General features: G+C 39.3%; 1 protein-coding gene and 1 long non-coding RNA gene across 2 annotated transcripts; one reads left to right on the top strand and one right to left on the bottom strand.

Moving 5' to 3' along the window:
* Positions 1-1093: 1093 nt before the first annotated feature.
* On the top strand, positions 1094-9441 carry sgms2a (sphingomyelin synthase 2a). Its single transcript, XM_076266763.1, has 5 exons — positions 1094-1390; positions 1484-1601; positions 1884-2037; positions 2276-2442; positions 9256-9441. The coding sequence occupies exons 1-5, from the start codon at positions 1125-1127 to the stop codon at positions 9439-9441; spliced, it is 891 nt and encodes a 296-aa protein (XP_076122878.1). The 5' UTR covers positions 1094-1124.
* A 5817-nt stretch (positions 9442-15258) lies between these two features.
* On the bottom strand, positions 15259-17515 carry LOC143102975 (uncharacterized). The gene is made up of 3 exons (XR_012982674.1): positions 16983-17515; positions 15900-16022; positions 15259-15499 (listed from the first exon to the last, which is right to left on the bottom strand). It is a non-coding gene; the product is annotated as an uncharacterized LOC143102975 (long non-coding RNA).
* Between the last annotated feature and the right edge of the window lie 5756 nt (positions 17516-23271).

Genomic DNA, 23271 nt, shown 5'->3' with positions numbered 1-23271 from the left:
TATGATAGCCTACGCTATTCGCACACAGGGACATGTGACATGTCAATGTTGTACAGTAAACACACGAAACACCAATTAATAGAGACAAGAAGATAGGCTAGGTCGGACATAGCCTACCTCTGTCACAAACACTGTTAGTGTCAGCGGAGTTACTGCCTCGGTGTGTTGCCAAAATCTTGTAAAAAAAAAAAAGAAAGCCTAGCATGCATGAACAGTCTTCTTTCAATCCGTCCCCATCACTACTGTCTACCACAGCCACTTTTGATTTCGAAACTATAGCATCAGCCCCTCTCATCGCTGATTGGCCTGACCTTTTTGGGGTCAGAGGGAAAAGTGAATTATGGTGTTCCAGACTAGTATCTCCCTGAAAGGAGATATTGGTGGGTGTGGCCAGGCTAGTATTTTCATTACTATCACTTGAATCACTCCATCTCTTTAGTTTTCTAATTATAATCAGTTATGTCAAATAAGTGGCACCCCTGTAGGCCTATTATTTTTAATCTTAGCAGAAACATATCAGACACACTTTTGCATACAAATTCATAACAAATATAAATTTACACAATACAAATGCTGATTGAGCAAAAATGTTTAAGTATCTTATTTAATTTTGAAAATGAGGGTAGAAACCTTTTGCAACACCAGTATATGCTCCCAAGTTATAGTTTATTTATATCTTGGCCCGAAACGTCACGGTAAATAAACTATAACTTGGGAGCATATACTGGTGTTGCGGACTTTTTTCCCCTCTCTCTCATCATAAGTGTTTTGTCCAGCACCCAGGATTAGATCGGGATGTGCGTGCGTTTTTTCCTCTTTATACTAGAAACCTTTTGCAACCATCTGTATGAATACAAAGAAAGAATGTGTTAACAGTTTTGAAAGAAATTGAAAGGTGAAAGTTGTGGCATTTTACAGGAAATCCAGTAACCCACACTCCTGCTGAGAAGGGCTATACTGAAGAAGTCAAGCAGGATACCGTTAATATGATACCTGACAAAGACCTAATTAACAATGATGCCAGTCACAGGACCAAGTCAGGCTGTCCTGTTCACACACCTTCAGTGACTGGCAATGGGAAATGTACAACACATGGAAAACATGGAGATGACACCAAGGTCAAGATGCCTGAAGGGAAGTGCAAACCACTACCTCTAGAGTGGTGGAAGACTTTTATTGCACTCACCTATGCTGTGTTCAACCTGGTTTTAACCACTGTCATGATCACAGTTGTGCATGAGAGGGTCCCTTCCAAAGAGAGCAGCCCGCCTTTACCAGACAAATTTTTTGACTATATTGACCGTGTGAAGTGGGCCTTTATGGTGACAGAAGTGAATGGGATCATTCTTACATGTATTTGGTTTGTACAGTTGACATTTCATAAATACAGGTAGGTGTCTTCTCTTTGGCTTCATATTTTTAATACTTTTTTAAATAGTTGAATAAGGATTCCTGACCCACGTTTATTTTCTCTTTTATACAGGGCCATTGTGGCCAGGAGGTTTTTCTTCATCATGGGCACTTTGTATTTGTACCGCTGCATTACCATGTACATCACTACCTTGCCTGTACCAGGAATGCATATGACCTGTGCTCCTAAGGTACTGCAAATGTGTGTTGCTGTGTTCGTTATACTGTGTCTATTAAATTATATTGCCTCTCTGTTGAGGAATATTTGATGTTCTTTAGAAGCTGTAAATGTGTTTTCACATTTGTCTTTATACAGTAGCTCAGCATAGCCATATTTCAGTCAAAATGTGCTATTTTTGTTTCCACTATTGTGAAGACATGATCTTAAACATTGGTTGATGTAACCACTCAACTTTGTTGTGCAGTTGATGCAGAAATGCAGAAAACACTTACTAATTTCTTTTCTACCCAAGCTACATGATGACTCCCAGGCGAAGTTGCAGCGCATTCTCCAACTTATTTCTGGGGGTGGCCTGTCACTCACTGGTTCACACCTCTTGTGTGGGGATTTTCTCTACAGTGGCCACACAGTCATGCTTACTCTGAGCTACCTTTTTATCAAGGAGTGTAAGTAAAAATTTGGTTCATTTGGTTTTGTTCTAAAACCCTTACAGTATCACTAGTCACCTTTTGTCTGAAGTTGGAATCATAAAATCTAATTGCTGTTTTCCAATCCATATATGCCAGATATTTGGTCAGATACAAAATCTCCTTCATAGCAGCAGTATCAAAGCATAGTCATGTAATATTGCACTAAAGTTGTAACAACTACCATTGTTGAAAAAACCTACTTTTCTCACTCTAGACTCACCACGTTCCTTCTGGTGGTACCACCTGATGTGTTGGCTACTGAGTGCTGTGGGTGTGGTGTGTATACTTGTAGCTCATGAACACTACAGTGTGGACGTGGTTGTAGCATACTTCATCACTTCCCGGCTTTTCTACTGGTACCATACTATGGCCAATGTACAGGTATCATTTCCTCCTATTTCTAATATTGATATTTTCACCCACCCAGTTTAGCAAGTTTGGAAGCAGACCATCATGCCTTTCATTTAATTTCAATGCAATGGATCCACAGAAACAGCAGGGGAAATAGCATTTAATACCTATATATGTATCTAACCACACATGGAAACTCCTATACAGTGCTTGCATTGCAAAGTGCGTTGTTCAATTTTTTGTAATGCAACACAAGCACAAGTGCCATGTCATGTGTTTTCGATGGGGGCGAAGGTGTGGCCAGTTATGATTTTATTGCCTATGTCTTCTCTAGTCAAGGTCCAATCATATTCTAACTTAGCACACACTATTAGCACCACATTGTTTGGAAGCCAGGGTTCCCACGGGTCCTTGAAATCCTTGAACGTTCGTGAATCTGAAAAAAAAAATCAGAATTGTATGGAATTTCTTTTTGAGAAAAATATTCCTTACAATTCTTATTAACATGTTTCCATTATTTCGCCACCACTTCTGTCGATATCCTATGCAGGGGCGCCTGCAGGAATTAATGCTATGGTACGCACACCCATCACCCCCCCGCAAAAAACAATCACGCGTGGACAATATTTGTCCGTTTTAGCCCTGTGCATTGGTCAGCAAAAAAGTAGCCTACATAGCATAACAACATCCAACATCCATATGCAATAATACAACAACAACGTCTACAATTACCTATTCATTTGGACAACTTGATACAGGCTAAAATTACCTTGTTTTGTTCTAGCGTACCATGACGTCTGGCTTTAAACAGCTGTAATGCAGTCCAATGCAGCCCTATACAGGCTAAAGTTACCTTGTTTTGTTCTAGCGTACCGTGACGTCTGGCTTTAAACAGCTGTAATGCAGGAAATTTTCTATCGTTGTTGAGTAGCTTGATAGTACGCACAGTGCGTACGGACGTACACCTGCAGGCGCGCCTGATCCTATGCATATGCTTGATTTACGTGGGTAGAACTAAATGGCCAGCGTGATTTCTGCGTGTTTCCCGCGTGTAGTGTTTGTTGCCCAAATATTTAATTTAACATATTGATGAATAAACCAACAGGTTCATGGTAACGAGTTTAACTTGTTTAGGAAAATCTAGAAGTTTATTTCAGCTCTGTTTTATGCAAAACACAAACATGGAAAATAGAATCGGCCTACCACATCTGTCATATGACCAAAAATAAAAGAAAACTGCGACAAGGTATCCTTGGTTTACATGATTTAACCATGCCCACTTGAAATTTATCGACACATTAGGTCCTTGAATTTGAGGATATTGTGCCTGGAATGTTCTTGAAAGGTCCTTGAATTTGATCTTAACCAAGGTGTGGGATAACCTGACTCTCGCCAGATGAATTTCGTTCCGCCTAGCTCCACTCATCCATCTGGGATCAATCCATTGAAGTGTTGCTTCAGAAGGCTGGGCCTAATCAAAAAATGCTTGCATATGATTGGATAAGCCACTTGTCCGTCATCTATTGACGTGCTACTTCAACCACTCACATCGAAGCCAACCCGTGACGCTGATAACAGTCTCACAATCGCTTCTACGCTATGTCACATCTATGAAACTCCCGCCCTGCGTCCTGATTGGCTCTACCATAAAATCTGGTGCAGAAATCCCTCTCAACGGAAGAGGTCCCAGATGGATGTGAGTGAAGCTAGGCGGAGCTAAGCGGAACGAAATTCATTTGGCGAGAGTCAGGTTAGGTGTGGGAACCCTGGGAAGCAAATACAATTAGGTGAAAGGCTGTCCAAAAAAACAAAACAAAGAAAGAGGTCTATAGCAAAAGGCGCATAAAATTCACAGCTGAAGATGCACCGTCACGAGATGTAAGCAGCAACTCCTCTGCAGGATAAATATCCTTAGGATTTTTATTCAGTCATTCAAACATTTTTGGAGTACTGTAAGTGTTGCTTTTTTTTAGGCTATGTTTTCGATGGTAACACCTTGTCAGTCAACAGTGAAAGTAATTAACTGTTTTGTTGTCGTTTTGTTGCTGTTTTGTTGACTATGAGACCAAGGTGAAGTAAGTTTCACTTTGCCTATGAGTTCAAATAATAGACGAGTGCAGATGCATGTATGCTATACTCTGCTGGTTTAGTGGAATCCCTATTTCATACAGTCTTGCGTGCAAGCAGATTGTTTCAAATGCGCCACCGATGCACTGTTTGAAGTTGCGCTGCTTGCTGTTAAAGCGAATGACAGATGTCATGCTCACACCCATGACTGATTAAGAAACATTAGAACAGCCCTTTTGGGCCCAGCACCCAGCATTTGATCACCTAATTGCGCCATTAATATAGCATAGCCTGGAAAAAAAGAAAACTTACCCAAATAGTGTTCGAATGACTGAATAAAAATCCTAAGGATAGTTATTCATCCTGAAAATGAGTCGTTGCCTGAGTCGTTAGGGCTGCTTGCATCTTGTGACAGTGCGTCTTCACCGTTTTTATTGGTCAGTGGTGTAATGATTTTTAGTGGGTGTAAGATAACGATTTTTAGATCAAGCGCCAGACCACTCCTATGTTCGCTCATTGACACATCCATGGGGGTGCAATGTTTAATGGAAGCGGGGCGCATGGCGATAAATTCATCACTGACTGGGTGTACGATATGAATAAGACTTTGCGCCACGTTGCCCCAGGTGCACGATAAGCCTGAATTGTGGTATACTTATACCTGCCATTATTTGTCATTTCCCACTCAAGGTACCATTCACAAAAACAGCAATTCTAACAGACATTTTCTTAATTCGGCCCTGTTATTCATTTAAGAAAAAAGGTAAAATCAAAATTCACTGCAGGAACCATTGCTTGAGATGACCCGAATATGTGTCCAGTGTTAGGCCTACCCGTAATTGATGCCTCTCTGCTAATGTGGCGCAGAGATTTTTGAAATTATGCAACTTCCGTGCACACTGTTTGAAATATGTATGCTTACTTTCGAAGCGCAGAGTCCATAGCCTTATGAGTGGCCCTAATTTGAGGATGAGGTCAGGGTAGTGAAGAAGGAAGTGATGTTTGGGTTTCAGTGTATTGTCTGAAAAGACAGTTGCTCTAATCTCTAAATATTCGTCAATTAGCAACTTCAGATAGGCCACCTGGTTTGTGTGGATTTTGGGAGCGCAAACAATTTCAACAATTTCCCTCAACTTGAGACACAGCTGCCAAACCTGGTCTTCAAGTGTATTTTGAAATCTTGTACCAACAAGAATAGGGAGGAGACGCAGCAAGCACCAATTCTGTGCTGCACTTCCTGCCAACTTCTCTCCATCACCTTTAACTAGACATGGGCGGTTATTAGCATCACTGCCTTTCAACTGTATCTGACATATTCTCCTATTTAACTGCACAAATGTGAAGTGCCCATTGGAGACGAGATGTTTCAGATAGAGTTGCATGTCTAAAGCCACTACCCCCTCAAAAAGGTCATGACCTAAGCATGGAGGAAGTCCTGGCTGGCAGACATGGAAGTGTTCCAAAGAATTGAACATGGAGTCAAATTTTACCCCATCTACCATCTTTTCAGGAACAACAGACAGCTTCTCCACACTGCTCCTATAAGTGTCTGGTGTCCTTGGGGGGCCTAGCTTTGTAGGTTCACCCTGAAACATTCCCCTTTCAATAAGACAGTACTTACAGAAGTGTGTACTCCTGCTGAAGTTTTCTGTAAAGCCTCCCAGTGAGTATGACCCCAAGTTGTCACCAACAATTGCAATCAATACTCCCTTCACAGTCTCACCTTCGGCAACAGTAATACCAGATCTCTCCAGGTCTTTTAAATCTCTTTAAAGGGAGGAGAATACTTTCTCCTGTCCAAAGAAAACATAATCAGACTCCCTGCAAAGCATGACTAACTGTATAGGATCAATGCATGACCGGTTATAGGGTAATATGTCACCCAGTGTCAAATACACAGCTAAAAGCTTGTGCTTTTTTTTACCAGATCCAAGTGGGTTGACAACTTCAAAGGCGTCTTGATAAAGAATAATAGGGACTGAAGAGGAAAACTCCTGTAAGAGGAGGTTATTTTTAGTAGTCTTCCCATCCCTAACATCCTGAAGCACATTTGCATTGGCTAACTGCATTTTTGATAATTTAGATTGCTGCCTCACTGATGGCAAGCTCAATAGAGCTTTTAGAGTATCTTTCACTGGGACATAGTGACAAAATCGCTCTTTACCAAAAGCGTCAAAACCAAAGTTAACCTGTATGGGCTCAACATAACTGAACACCTTTTTGAAATATGTCTTCCGGGTTGCATCTGATCGGAACAGACCCTCATTGTACATTTTAAGTAAATTTTCTTTTGACAAGCCATCTATGATGCTGTCAATCTTATCAACAGGAATTTCAAGCATTGCCAATTCTTCGCGAAGTTTGACAAACACATGCGACATCGCGTTTGTGCATATTTCCTGGAACTCCTCAATCAAGGCAGAAATTGTAGAAGCAGGTAAAAGCATCTTTGCTTGCATCCGCAAGTAAAAGAGGGCCAAGTTTGTCAAGAAATTACCCCTGTGATTCTCGTCAGCATCCCCTAAACCATCATTAACATCAAGAAATTCTGCCATTTCAATCATGTTCTCGTTTCTCGTTGTGTCAATATCATGCACACCTGCATCATGCACATCTCCATCAGATGCACATGCTGCAGTGTCCTTTGCATGCTTTCTGCTTATGTGAGAGGAGAATGACGATTTGACGCTAAACGTTTTCTTACAATCAGTGAAAGGGCAATCAATCGTATCCCCTCCACTGATATGCGATTTCAAATGCTCACAGAGATCAGAAAAATTTGACACTCTAATGGTGCATCTCTCCATCTGGCAGCTAAAATTCACACATGTGTAAGACCTATCTGCTTTGAGGGATGCATGATTTTTGTACATGTGGTTCTGTAACGCACACGCGGTCTTCACATAACAGGGACACTTTTCAACACCACAAGAAAAGTTAAAGTTTGCACGATTCCTGTGCATTTTCACATGTTTCATGTAAAGAGGAATTGTATCTGCACAATAACTACAGTACTTGCACTTAAACCCCATATCTGCGTGCTTTAGGTTAAGTGTTCAGAGAAGCTAACTGTGAAGTAGGGATGTAACGGTATGAAAATTTAACCTCACGGTTATAGTGACCAAAATTATCACGGTTTTCGGTATTATCACGGTATTTCTAAAAGTGTGTTCAGAAAGCACTGATAGGCCTACACAAGCTGAAATAGTTTCAAAAAGTGTCCCGTTCACTTTTTTCTTCATGTTTAATTGGCTATGTGCTTATAGCTTAACTTACCCTACCATAACTTGGAGTTTGCTATTTCTGTTATTTGGATGCAATGAGTGAGACCAAAGTAAGCGTTCAAAATAAAACTTTCGTGAGGGGAATGGATTTAATGTGGACGCGAACATAAAAAGATGCAGAGTGGCTACATGATACAGTGCACATTTTGCGGTGAAAAAATTCCGCCTTTTAAATTTAGGAGTAGCCTAATACGAATCGTAGTTAAAACCATCAATTAGACAACAGAATCAGTTAGGTACCAGTTTTGTTTCATTGTACCAGGCCTACTGTATGTCAAAAGCAGGCTCGGATGAAGCTGGGAAGGATTAAACACAAGGTTTCCACACCGCGGTAATCAACCGTGATAATCATGATATTTGAAAAGAAAACGGTAATTGTTATCGTCAACATTTTTATCGCGGTTTACCATTATACCGGTAATCGTTACATCCCTACTGTGAAGTTACCTGTTCAGACGTTCTGCGTCCTCGAACGGTTTCGCCAAGCTGAGGGAGGTGCCCTGTCTATTGAGGTGCCTAGCAAGGAAAAAAACGATTAAATGAGGCTAAAATGAGCTTACCAACACAAACACACACACACACACACACACACACAGTTTTAACTCGATTTCAGTTGAGTGATACTAATGAGTAGCCTAACCTAACTAATCAGCTTCCCCGAAGGGGTGCCAGCTAGCTAGCTAGCTAGTGATAACTAACGTTAGCTAACTCAATGATTACTCAAATTCTTAAAATTGTTATTATACTACAAAACTATATGCTGCCAACCAACAGATATCGATAGAACATCATTCACAAAGTTAAAACATATTTACAGAAGTTAACTACTTTCAGTATTTAAAAAAAAAATCTAGCAGAAGCTAACGTTAGCAGAAGCTACAAGTCACTCTAACATTAACGTTAGCTGCTAGCACCACCCCTAGGCACAAAACCAAACCTGCACACTCAAACACTCGAAATTTTCGTTTGTTCAGTTCAACTAAATATCACTGAAGTATCGATATGGCTCCTACATTATGGTGGCAAATCAAGCTATCAATCAATCTATAAATACGTTTTCATATAAATAGCTTTTTGGCAAAATTATATCTAAATGACGGAAGGAGTAACGGTCATACTTTCTCCAATGCACTCTTCAGGGCGACTGCTGCTTACCTTGAGTCATGCGAGAAGTAGCATCCGATGATCCCGCTCAAAGTTACCAGATTATCATTAGCAGTAAAACTTTGTTTACTGTAGTACACCGGAAGTATGACAGGTCTGGCCATGATCCTTTGCAAATCTACGGCAACCTGCTTTAAACAAATATACAGTAAGCGTTTTGCTTTTTCCACAGTAACTATGCTGTGAAAACTACAGAATCTTGTTACAGTGTACTGTTATCCTTTTTACCTGTTTTCGTTTGTCATGTTGTGTAAACAATATTTCTGTTTGATTTCTGCATCCTTGTTCTTTCACCTTCAGATATAATTATTTTCTTTGCCATTTCTAGGCTCTGAGGTCTTCACCAAACAACTATCTCACCCACACATGGTGGAATCCGGTGTTTAACTTTTTTGAGAGGAATGTGCAGACCCAAGTACCTTGTTGCTTCTGTTCTCCCATCACCTGTCCTCCTACTTGTTTAAACAATCATTGTAAGAAGTATTCTACAGTCCAGAGTATCTCGGAGGATTGAACAACCAATGTGAACAGCATGACATTTACATACAAAATTAAGTTAACATTGACAAATGTCCTTTTCTGACAAAAGCCTTTCAGTACCTCAGCTGTGGTTATCATCTGCCTTTTTATCAATCATTGATTGCAAAAGAAATAATGCAAAAGTCTAGGATTTATCTTGGCCTCAAGCAGGTTAGTGATATAATTTTATCACTATACAGCTTGAAGGAAACTAATAAACAAAACAAAATATAAATTAAACAGACAGTAGGTCTATGTATTAGATAAACTACTAAATTTCAGTTTTATAGATTAAGTAGCTTTCATGCTTTGTTTTCAACCCAATTGACATATTGGTAGGCCTATTTGCCCAATAATAATATCTCGTTTGCTTATCCCTTGTTATTACAAAAGTATGGTATCTAAAAAACAATCCTTACTCTGTACCTAATAAAATATACATGTAATTTTAATTCTTAAACATATTGTTCCGGTCTTTGATTATGATTGCCTAAACCACATATGAAGCTGTTGTAACACACTCTGCAAACTTACACCTTTGACAGCATTCCATTAGTGTTACAGGCAGGCTACACCAGGCATTAATCATTCCATTTGTGGAGCGTATGCTGCAACAATTAGCTTCCTCTATAATCAATAGAACTGGCTATTGGCTGATGTTTTATCCTGCGTCTCACATATGTCTTGGGGGTCAGTAGTGCCTTGCTCATGGGCACAATGGTGGAAGCCAGGACTTGAACCCACAACTTGTCTGGCTACTGCATATTAGCCCAGTTCCTTAGCCACTACACTACCACCAACCTTTTTTTTTATTTTTATGTTTTGTTACTATGCCAAACAAAAATCAAGCGCTGCATCTGTGTGTTGTTAGGCAACCATTATTGCTGAAGACCTACTTTGGTTGGCATAAGAATGGTGATTTATATCAATACATTTTTACATTTTTGATTCTGCATTTTATGAGGTTTATGTAGTAAGTATATGTAGTAAGTAATCTTTTTTGAAATAGTTAGTAATTTTAGAACAAATTAACAGTTTAGAACAAGCGTCATGCATAAAATCACTGTGCGTATTGCTTAAAATCTACTTATTTAGAAACCATTTGTAATATTCAGATAGAAATGCACAATCAATTACTGTATTTCGTAGATGTCTTTCAGGTCTGATTTTGTATTTTGTTATAATTCTGTTTTGATTCTGTGAATTTAAATATCTCTGTCATACTGTCCTTCTGTATTCCTGAAATGTTCCAAGTAAATGCTATATACAATGACTACCTGACAAGCAGTCAAAATGACTTTAATTGTTCATATTTTAATATGCACAATACAGAGGTCCTTTACCATTGGAATTGAGTAGTTAATCAGCCAGTAATCTATGTATATGTACTTGTGCATAGTTTGGTTCACTGTGACCTGTGTTTATCATGTAATCACTGAATATTATTTTTGTATTTTAAAAAGTGGTACACATGAAATAATGGCATTGTCAGCTATTTTTTAGGCTGTGTCTATTCATACAATCCCAATTCCAAAAAAGTTGGGACGCTGTGTAAAATGCACATAAAAACAGAATGTGATTATCTGCAAATCTTGTAAACCCATTTAGCTGCAAAAAGGATATAGACAACATATTAAATGAAAGTGACAAATTTGACAATTTCATGGATAATATCTTTTTGAATACCAGCAACACATTTAAAAAAATTTGGGATGGGGCATCTACAGACGGGAAATCTTGTGTAATGATGAAAACAACAAAAGGAAGAAAATGTCTCAACTAATTGTGTTAACTAGCACCATGATTGGATATAGAAAAGTATCTCAGAGAGGCAGAGTCTCTCAGAAGTATAGATGCCAAGGCATTCATCGTTTGTGAACCTGTGTAGGCAAACATAAGACAAATACTCCTCAACGTGAAATTACGAAGAACATGGGGATTTCAATATATAGTGCATAACATCATTAGCCTGGATGCCAGCCGAATTTAGCTCCGCCCACAACATTTGAGGTCGGAAGTTCGGTCTGGACATGTTCCATTGTGGAGCAACTATTCTTCAACCAGAGCTGTTCAGACCAATCAAATTGGGCTTTGTACGATGATGGACAGATGAGCAACAGCGCCTCGTCTGTTACGTTATCTGAGCACGCTTCGGTTGATTCTGTTTACAACAAAAATCGCTGTGGCTAGAAGCTAGACAGACGGCTTCTAAGACCCCGTTTACACATAGGAGAAATGCATATATTTCCATACAGTTTGGCCTTTCATTTACACGAAAACTGAGGTTTTATACTGAAAACTATTATTTCTGAAAAATCCGGCCAGTGGATAGGCCTATGTGGGAAAACTCCAGTTTCACTTTTGCATGTAGGCCTAATCAAGGGAAAACATTGTGACATGTTATGTTGCATTGTTCCCTCGTTTGTTTGAAATCTCTGATTGGCCACCTGTTTGTTCGAGGGATTTGCAACATCCTTCCCCAGCTGTTTTTAGCATCGGTGTGAACGGAATTATTTTTAAAAACGAAGGAGGGGAAACATCAGTTTTCTACCATGTTACATATTTCGTGGTCATAGATTTTTCTACCGGGTGTTGACAGCGCAATAACTAAAAACAAAAATGACAGAAAATAATGTTAAGGCATTTGCGGAGAAGAAGGATGGTTCGGGTGTTCTTCCTACAGCTTACGGTAAGCTATTTCGTTGCTCTGATTGTAGGTCTATCCAATTGAGCGCAGAGGCATTTCCCCCCCTGTACCCATTGAAACACACCCCATAATCTCGTCCCATGGAGCAGTATCAGACTCAAATTCTGAGAAATTCTGGCTATAACAACATTAAAATAGTCAGAGAATCCAGAGAAATCTTTGAAAACAAGGAAAAGGGCTGAAAAGCAATATGGCCATGGTATTATAGGTCTAAGATGGCACTGCGTTGAAACCAGACCTGTTTCTGTAAAAAAAATCATTGTATGGGTTCAGAGAAATTTCCAGTAACCACTGTCTATGAACACAGTTTAATGCTCCATCCAGTGGCGGAGCTAGGGGATGGCTTACGGGGCTTAACCCTAGCGGAAATTCCAGTAGAAATCCAGTTGAAAATCCAGTTGAGATCCAGTAGGAATCCAGTTGAGATCCAGTAGAAAATCAGTAGGAAACCAGTTGGAAACCATTTTGAAACCAGTAAAAAGTTCAACTGGTTTTATTGTTTTTTATATGGAAATTGGAACACTTCTACTGGTGGGTAACTGGTCTCTACTGGATTGTATTGGTAAGGTCCAGTTAAAGAAACCTACTGGTTGATGAACTGGTGTTAAATGGTATGAACTGGTTTAAGATTATATTATATTTTTTTGCTGGTGGGTAACTGGTCTCTACTGGATTGTATTGGTAAGGTCCAATTAAAGAAACCTACTGGTTGAATGAATTGGTGTTAAATGGTATGAACTGGTTTAAGATTATATTATATTTTTTAACTGGTGTGAATTGGTCTGTAATGGTTTTAACTGGTGACAACAGGTTTGTACTTTAGAAAAACAAAAATAGATATGACTCAGCTTAAAACTCTAGTTGTTTTACATAGGCCTACAAATGTTTTCAATTATCAACTTCTCCTTTTTTAAAATGTGCAATTCTATTTTCCTACTATTATACCTACTCCCAGAACAATTAACAAAGAACAACATATTTCAAAAGGTATGATTAAGGCGGTTTTTATTTTTTTCTGTTAAGATCTATGATTTTTTTCTGAAATGAATACTCCTATTTTCTTGTGGCGTACAGCCACCTCAGCTTCTCCTACGCCATTGTCCACAAGCCATCGCTTGAATGTGTCTGAAAAACAAAAACAAAAACAACAAAAATATCAGAAACAATTCATGTTCATGTTTTTGTTTTGTTATATTTTTTAATAGAAATAGAATCGGTTCTCTGTTAAACGTGAATGAATTGAAACCCTTTACTGCCTGATATTTCTCAGGAGTGAGGGGAGGTTTTGCTGTAACTGTTTTGGTAAGCTATGGTTTGAATGTATCTTGCCATCTGAGCAGGGAAGCGATGGCAAGGTACATTCAAACCATAGCTTACCAAACCAAGCATAGCCTTGACATACAGTGATCTGCGACTCCGATTGGGCTGCACAGGATATTGACAAAACATATTGTTAATCAGTTTGATTCAATACACTTCTTTTAAAGAGATTGCATTTGAACTTGCATTTTTTTATTGCATTATTATTCACTCACCCATAGGCTGACCTCCCAACACGCGGGCAGTGTTTGTATGAATTGCCTCTATGGTTGCCCGAAGACCATCCCTCTCTTTTTTTATTTTTGTGTTTCCAAATCTTTGTATCTGTCATTTAACACGTTTGAGAGAAAAACACAAAAACAAAACAAAACTCAAAAAGTTATCCTTTCTTACACAAGCTGAGCGTGTGCGTGTAAGATAAGATCTTGAATTTACCTTTGTTTGAGGTCTTCATTTTCGGAGGATATTTTTTTGTTTTTGGTCTTTAATTGCTGGTAAGCTTTTTTGATGTTTCCAAACATCCTTTGGGGAACAACACCATCATCTGATACATCAGAATCCTAAATGCGAAGTAAAAATAAAGTATGTAATTTATGTCAGCACAAAGGGTCATCAGAATCTGTTTTTCTGTAAAACCATACACATTTTCTTGTAAAAAACTTAACAGTCATCATGTGCAAAGCACTTTACCTTGTCATCAGAGACATCCAAAAAGTCCTATAAACACAAAAACCTTAGTATATTCAAATGCAGTTTATAATAGTTGGATCCATCTAAAGCAATAGTAAAGATGGGATATATCCCCACAATTGCAAATGGACATGATAAGCATTTCATTACCTCAGCATCAAAGAATGTGGGATTCCGACTGGATGGTCCGACTCCCTCCAAAGCATCCTAAAAACAACCAATAAGATTTTTTGCTGATTGCTTCTTTTCTGTTCTTATCGTTTCCTTGTATGTCCAATTTCATTCATGTCAATAAGTTATGCTGTAACTGATGTTCCTTTAAATGACATGGGCCTTAAGTGCTGAGGACTTACCTCAGGCTCTGAAAGGACAGTCTGTCTTTGTCTGGGCGATCCCGGCACAGCATTCTAAGATAAAACCAACGTACATTTAATGATATGTTGTTTCTGTAAAAAAATGTAAATGTAAATCAGGGTTATAGGCCAAGCATACTTGCATATACAAGAAATTTGGTCTCTGCATTTATCCCATCCGTGAATTAGGGAACACACAGAGCACACAGTGAACACACTCAGTGAGGTGAAGCACACTAAAGCACACACTAACCCGGAGCAGTGAGCTGCCTTGCTACAGTGGCGCTCGGGAGGCAGTGAGGTTAGGTGCCATATTCAAGGACACTTCAGCCGTGGATGTGGACATGGGAGAGCAGTGCTCAACCACTTCCCCTGCACACATTCTTCCTACTGGTTGGGGATCGAACTGGCAACCCTTTGGTTTCAAGCCCGAACCCCTAACCAGTAGGCCACAGCTGCCCCTGCCTGTGTTGTGTGTCATGAAGATTTGAAGATATGGGCATTGTGTGAGGAAGTCTTACCTCAAACTCAGAGGGGACCAGAGCCACTTGGTTGGGAGATCCCTCCACACCATGCTATATGACAAAAACCTCAGTAAACTAATATGTATTCATCATCATTCATCAAATATATGGTCAATGACTGTAGAAGTCTTACCTGAAACTCTGAGGCTGTTTCATTTTTTTTGAGAAGTTTCTTTTTTTTGGGGATGGGTGATCTCACAAAGGTTGCATCCTGTAAATAAATACCTTTGTAAAGGGTTCGTTTTTCGTAAAGACTGCAGTTCTATTTGGTATGTTGTTATGTATCCCGTTTAATACTATTTATCTTAGCCTTGTTTAGCCTTAACTTTACATTAAAGAAAGCAAACTTACCAAATCTGACTTTTGACAAAGGGGTTTCCTTTTCTTGGCAGCTAATTTTTTTGCTATTATTTTCTGCATGAATTGTCTGTCCCCTTCTCTTTCATGTGTCTTAATTATCTGAGAGGTGATTGAAATACAATGTGCCGTTTTGGGCTTGTTAGTGTCAAAGTGGCAAATAGCAACTTAAGACAGTGTTACAGTTTTCCTCAGTTGCTTTGGTGCGTTTCTCAGATCAGGAATGAAAATTCTAACTATTCACAACTATTAGTTCAACCTCCACAACATTTATTCATTTGCACATCATAGTAGCAATTTCTCCTTCCTCTGAACAAATTGCAAATGTGAAGCGTACATATTCACTAACTGCTGTGCAAATGTTAATAGTGATGTGAGAAAAGCATCAAAGTGACTGAGGAATAACTGTAAATGTTGTGGGGATGCAAATCTTCTTATTGCTTTTTCACAAATGCTAAGGTATTAGCAGGCTTAGTGCTGTGTTAGTGAATGGCAGGCTTACTTTTTTGGTGCCATGGAAGGCTGTTTTCTTTTCTTTTCTCATTGGCCAACAAAGGCTCTTGCCTGATCTTGGGCACAGGTGGTCTTTTGAGCTCCATTTGCTTCCTCAGATTGTCCTCATCCTCTGTAATACAAAAAGATAGATAGATAGATACCAGAGGGCAATTTTAGATATGCAGCAACTTATACAGTACATACACACACATACACACATATCTCACACACATACAATAAATGTAATCACCCAGTTATATAAAAGTAAAGAGTGAGGATTACTAGGCCTGATAGTGCCAGTAGGGACTGCACCTATGATACATTGACCCTGATTGGTGCTATGGTGGAGTATGTGCAATGGTGGTAGTGCAAAAGTAAACAGTGCAGGGACATCATCAGTGCAAGCATTGTTTTTGTTATAAGAATGTGGAAAAATAAGAGTATGATTAATTGACACAATTAATGTAATTACTTGACACAAAAAGATATACTAGGAGAACACTAGCACAACAGGAAGTCAGAATGACAGGTAGGCCTACATTGTGCATTATCTTATATATAATAGGCCTATATTATTTTGAACTAGTTAAAATCATTAGGCCTACTACAGCAAAGGCCTACCATGGCCTAGCCTACACTCATATGTCTACAATGGTTACAATGTGTGAGCCTAGTTATTTGATGATAGGCTACAGTCCAGAGAGGCGACCGCCTGACACAACATTAACGTTAGTGCGGCGACCGTCTGTATCAACAGGACATAAGGTAACCCAAGCAAGCTGTCACCCCTACTGCTCATGATGACTTCATGTAACTGAAGGTAAGTGATCAGGCTAGTGGACGTTTCATAAGCCTACACTCAGCAAATGTGTCATACCTAACCGCTAAGTTAAGTTACCTTTGGAACCAGATTTATGCATGAGCCTGTCTGACGGCTATGCTAACGTAACGCTAGCTAACGTTAGCGCTAACGTTAACAGAGTCTAGTATTTGTTACTACACCGTATCAGAGAGCTAAATTAATAATGACATTATAAAGTCTATGTAAGCCTTTTATACACATGGACTGTAGTGTGTTATTCATACTTACCAGACAAGAGCAGTAGCATTTGGGCTTGGTAGTATGCTCCATCAGACCACATCATCCACCACGTCAAACAAGGGATTTGTTTTGCTGCGTTAACGTTGAAGTCCTTAATGTCCTCGCAGGAAACAATTCTTCTATAGCACTTCTAATTGTCTGCTAAATATCGTACTAGGGCAAACATTTTAAAGTTAAAATGTATAGCTTCCACTATTGTACGTTAAGCTGTACTCGCTATGGCTATGGACACAATACGTTATTAACGTTAGTAATTCTAGAGTGCTGTAATTTAAATAGTAGCCTATGTGCGCGTGACCTTATTTTCGCGTGAGAATTTGGTAGTTTCAGGCTCGTGCAGTAGGCTACATTAATGCAGCCAGTGTTATCTTTTCGTGGCTCATAGGCCTACTTGAATTCATGACTGGACAGATTAGGCCACATTGTCACTAAGCACGTGATCGTTTTCCATTTCTAAAAAGTTTTGTAATTATAAACATATTATAAACATCCAATATAAGCAGGCCTGTGTTCATTTACTCATATTTTTATTTATAGGCCTATGCATATCCAAGAAATGACCTCAAGGACTTACAAACAGTTTTTGGACCCACAGAGAGTGTCCTGAATTCCCAGGAATTCAAGATGGAGAAAGACCAAGACCAACACCCGTACAGACCAGACCAAGGTAGCCGACAGTCTGTTGATGGCAATTTAGGACTCTATAAGAAGAATAAATTAGCCTACTGCAATCTAATAAAATTTATATCTTTGACAGGAATGTGACAGAATGATCTGATGCTGTTCATTTCAGTCTAATGAAACTCAAGGATTTCTATGTTTTTTCAACAGAGACATGAAGACGATGAAGAAGAAGGTGGATATCGTATAAGGAACAAGAGGTGCAGCCACACAAATAATTCACAAATTCATATTAAGGAACACCTTGCTAGTATTTTCAAAAAATACATTTCAAATAATACCATTTTAGCATTCTGTCTTATTTTAACATCATGCCCAAGACAGAAAGTCGCAGAGGATTTTGATGGCACAACTGTTTTAGGACAGGGTCGCCCCTATGAATTAAATTATGAGGAGAGGGACCTCTTCTAGAGATTTGGCATCAGAGTAACATCAGAAACTGTCTACTTAAGAGCTATTTACCACGGTCAGAGAATAGATACCCTGGAGTATATTACCCTCCAGAATTATTGGCACCTCTGCTAAAGTTGACTAAAAACCGGTATAAAAAATAGGGCCCTATCATGACAGTCGAAAGCGCATCGTCACTCGTTAAAAGCTTATTCAAATTTAGTAGGATGTCCAGTCCACATTGGGAGTGTTTTTGTTATCAAACGTCGAGCGCATGGCGCAACAAGGTGTTCCCTGGTTTCTTAATCATGTGTGGGTGTGTTTGGGGCGTAACATCATTTAAACCAATGAGAATGACATCTGTCATTCCCTTTAACGGCGCAAAGCGCAATGTCAAAGAATGCATCAGTATTTTGACATTCAACAGCGCATTTGAAGGAGGCTGCTTGGTATGGAATAGTAATTCCACTAAACCATGCTCTACTAAAACCTAGCATAGCCTTAACGCATTTGCACTCGTCTATTATTTGAACTCATTGGCAAAGTGAAACTAACTCCACCATGGTGTCAGTCAACGACAAGACAGTTATATGCAGTTACTTTCACTATTGACTGACAATGGGTTACCATCGGAAACATAGGCTGGAAAAAGCAAAACTTACTGTACCCTAATATTGCTCAAATGACTGAATAAAAAAACACTTATCCTGCAGAGGAGTTGCTTATATATCTCGTGACAGTGCGTCTTCAGCTGTGCTCCATACGTGTCTCTCGCCTCTCCCCATAATCACTTTTAACCGTCATTACCAATTTGCAAACGATGGTGAATAACTACTCATCATGAGATGTACAATATTTCGTAACATCTTTATTCTAATTATATTTCCCATTGTAATCGTGCAATTTGTGATGTTCTGCATGGACGTGCGCTGGTGTGCGTTCATGGATGATATAGGATGGTGCACCCAGTGGTTAAATTGGCTTTTGTAAGGAGGGGGAGCCCTTATTTACGGTGAATGGTCATTCAAAATCGCACCGTAAAATGACAATGTGTTTTTACACCAAATGGGCTCTTTTTCCAGTATTAATGTAAGGTAGGACTACTATTGTTAGGGGGGGGGGGGGTGGGGGTCCTCCCCCAGAACATTTTTAATTTGTTTGATGTGATTTCCTGTAATCTGGTGCATTTTGGGGATGGCCAATACTAAATTCAATCAGATTCATAGCCTACATCCTGATTTATTGATATTGAGGCAATGATTCTGTGCAAAGGCTTGGGCTTCAGGGCCCCCTGACCCCTTGGGCCCCTGGGCCTGGGCCCGGTAGGCCCGTGCAGTAATCCATCCCTGGCCTACTTTATTGTTATTTTTACCTTTAATGTTGTGCCTCTCTTTAGGGTTTTTCTACTAAATGCATAGTTCTATAGCCTACTTCAAAATGACTTGATTCTGCACAGTTCTGGGTTTACATCTTCAATCTCTACCGCCCCTCAAAACATCTTCCAGGGTCCGTTTCATCGTTATAGATCAGGGGTGTCACTAGGCCTAAACTGCACTGGGACACAAGCCCCCCTACGGGGGTCTGGGGGCATGCTCCCCCATAAGAAAATGTTGTATATTTTAACGTTTAAATGCATCAATCTGGTGCACTTTCAAAAGAAATTCAGAGGTTAGACTTAATAATTACATAATATTATATAAAATTATTATAAAATATATGGATGGAAATATTTGTTCTGTAGCATAAAGTATTTTGCAGTTCAGAGTTTTAACCATGCACACACAGAATAGTTATGATACTGCAATAAATTCACAACCACAAAGCATATTTTCAAAAATAGGTCAAAAATAGTGTACATTTCAGCACTCCATGAAATTATGCAGTAGCTTGTAGCAAAACAACCTGTGTTGTTCAGCTAGTTAATCTAAGGCTTAAGCTAGTCATATTGGTTATTGAGTTATATTGGTCATTGTAATGGGCATCTATACATGCTATATCTTCCTTTTTTTCAGGACAGTCTGGGCTACCCATATCTGGGAAAGTAGATGTGATAATATTTGTCTTAAATGCAATATGTCTTATGTCAGCCTTTATATCAAGAAAAAATAATTTGCGTCTCATGATGTTTTCCTCATATTTATGCATTCATGGCATTAGGAAGCATTATATTATATTAGTATATTATATTATATTAGGCTATATTATAGCATCTGGCAATATAACAAACATGATGGTTGGATACTCTGGCTAAGCAATTTACAGAAACGTTTCTACTGACATACTGTAGGCTAAATAGTTTAGATGAGAATACATTATAATTTTGGCCCAAAGTTGGAGACCATGTAGAAATGTATTGCGATTTAAAAAAACGGATTACTCGGGAACCGCTTGTTGTAGCCTACAGATGTATGCGTTATATCCTCGTATTCGGCAAGGTCTGCTGTTTATTGTGATATACGGTTCGCCTTGTGTTGAGTGAATAGTTTGTGCAGAGATGTGTGCAGAATGCAAATTTGACTAGGTCTACATTTCATTACAAGTTTAATGTTAAGTTTCTCGCGAACCATTTATCACAGCCACTTGGCGTTAATATCATTGGACAGCTTAGATTCCGCTCGTTCACGTGATATCTGTGTGACGAGTACACCGCGAGAAATTAAACCTGAACTTGAGATTTTACTGGGCCACGGAAGTTCAATATTAGGCTAGTCTTGCTAATTATTCAGTCTCATATGACATGTATTTGCCAGGAGATGAAAAATAATTCTAGTGGAATAATAATATTTGGTGCTGAAGGAGACGGAGCTGAGCTCCTGCAGGGTGTGTTGTGGACCTGAGGAGGCGGAGCTGCGCTCCGGTGCGCTCCGGCCCAATTTAACCTCTGGGTGCACCCGCCAATATGACTATTGACAATGCGCTCTTAAAATAACATATAAACAACTCGCCATAGACTTCTGACCAGGTGTACAATAGCGATTTTTAGACAATGCGCTAGGCCATTCCCTCGGTTGTTAATTGCCCAGAGGTGGAAAAAGTACGAAAATATTGTACTCAAGTAAAAGTACCAATACTTTGATGAAATATTACTCAAGTACAAGTTAAAATACCAATCTGAAAATGTACTCAAGTAAAAGTAAAAAGTAGTCCATTTAAAATGTACTTTAAGTAAAAGTTACTTAGTTACTTTTTTTTTTTTTGGAGGGGGGGTACCAGAACAACCAGTTTTACCAGAGACTTTCTAATGAGGAGATACAGCACTCAAAAAATCCTCCATAGTTTAGTATATGTGCTGCCGAAGCGATAGTAATGCATGGGGTTAGTTTGTAACGCCAATATGGCAGTTGTCTACACATATTACAACCCTTCCGCGGCAAAACGTTGACATGTGAATACATTGAGCCAATCATGTGGTGTGTTGAGAATACATTGAGCCAATCATGTGGTGTGCTGTGAAGACATTGTGTCAATCATCTGTTGTGATCTCGCCGCTGGAGCAAGATTGGTGTTGTGAAGCCTTATGCACGCGCATTTCTGCCGAAATAGATGCCCGATAAGTGCCCAAAAAGCGTTGCAATATGGCCGCCGAGTGGAGGTACTTGCCTAAAAGGATTTTGGTCCTAGCTCGAGTTGCTGCAGCCAGCAGCTAAGGCAGCCATGTTCATGCTCCCAGTGTGTAGCGCTGTAGCTGCAGCAACTCGAGCTAGGTAAAAGCGATTGTTTCAGTTTTGTTCATACTGACAGTACTCGGTGACGTTGAGAAATGGAGATCTGTGAGTTCTCCTTTAAAGGAGAATTCCGGTGTGATATTGACCTAAAGTGTGTTGAAACATGATACCGAGTGTGAACGTATGTCTCATAGCCCATCTCGGCTTGTCCCCTGCACTCCAAAATCTGGCGCTAGTTAGCCGATGCTACCAACAGCTTTTTCAATTGTGGTTCTTCGGCATCGGGCTAGCCATGCAAATAAATCACTGTTTTACACCATTTACGAGGCTCAATGTATCTCCACACTTCATTGGTAGACTACCGAAGGCCCTGACATTTAAAACGAGACATTGAGAACTTTTAAAAAGCACTGGTAGTTTACTTACAAGACGATTTATACAGACAGTATCTTCACGAAGTTTAGCGTTTGCAGCCATCTTGAATTTAGTCACGATAAGTAGAGCGACGAGTAAGAATGAACAGGTATGATAAGGGATCAGATTCCAAAAATAATTCCGTGGAAATGCATGGATTCCAGTTGCTGCTACTGTAAGAAAGGGGTGGCTTAGGGGGCTTAAGCCCCGAATCTTTTTTCAAAAGCCCGAATCTTTTTTTAGTGTTTTAAATTCCCGGCAACTCTTATTTCCAATATAACTCCCCCTCGGTTTCTCTATAAATGTCACCAAATGCTCTATTACTGAGGAAATATATCCCTTATTTTCAAAGCCCAATATTGAAAAATAATTTGACTTGCTACACGATCTATGCCACGTCTCTGGGCTATCTGGTTAGATTGATTTGTTTAGATCCAGTGAAAATGCTGCCTTGACAACGCTACGTCATGGCTTCGGTGTTCCAAAAAGCCTCTGTCAGAAGTCTGTCACTTTTACAGTCTGTGATAAAACACTTTGTGTAGGCTACATGTTGTTGAAACGTTATGGATATTAGAAAGTTTTTCAAAAGACCACCCAGCTCCGTTCAAGCAACAGCATCGCCCAGTGAACTGACGGATGGTGTTGTTTCAGGTTGGTGATTTCACGTTAAGAGCTTTCAGTCAGTTAGGCAGGCTAACGTTAGGCTACTTGGCTAGCTCCCTAACATGCTTTTAACGTTAACGTTAAATGTCCTCGTTCGTCGGCGGAAAAGGCAAATTCAATACTCTCATAGGCTAGCTAAGACTACTGCAGAATAAGAAATTCCAGCTCCCAAAACAAAGTGATCCTCGTCTTGTAATAAATTAGGCTACACTGTTTTGAAATGTCATAAAAAACCCATTAACAGTTATCTGCCCATGTCAACTTTTCAGTGTCATATGTTGCACAAAATAATGTTAACTGTTAGCCTACCTTAAAACCTTGTTGATATCCTATCCACCACCACAGATCGTATAATCCAACAGTCCACATAAATATAAAAGTCATGTTATGTTGTTTTGGCTGCCTAACTAATTATTAACTAAAAAAAAAATAACATTAGGCTACAATGATATATTGAGAGGAAA

Source organism: Alosa pseudoharengus, unplaced genomic scaffold (genome assembly GCF_046254945.1).
Source record: "Alosa pseudoharengus isolate Yale_2024_CS ecotype anadromous, Long Island Sound unplaced genomic scaffold, YU_APseudo_1.1 YU_APseudo_1.1_scf_4, whole genome shotgun sequence".
In the NCBI taxonomy this organism is placed as follows: Eukaryota; Metazoa; Chordata; class Actinopteri; order Clupeiformes; family Clupeidae; genus Alosa; species Alosa pseudoharengus.
This window is presented reverse-complemented; position numbering and strand designations above follow the sequence as displayed.

Excerpts from the sequence above, each read along its gene's own strand:
- sgms2a (XM_076266763.1), top strand. The coding sequence starts at position 1,125 with ATGCCTGAAGGGAAGTGCAAACCACTACCTCTAGAGTGGTGGAAGACT. Across the intron at positions 1,602-1,883 it reads ATATGACCTGTGCTCCTAAG|CTACATGATGACTCCCAGGC; the intron begins GTACTGCAAATG and ends TTTCTACCCAAG. Across the intron at positions 2,038-2,275 it reads CTACCTTTTTATCAAGGAGT|ACTCACCACGTTCCTTCTGG; the intron begins GTAAGTAAAAAT and ends TTCTCACTCTAG.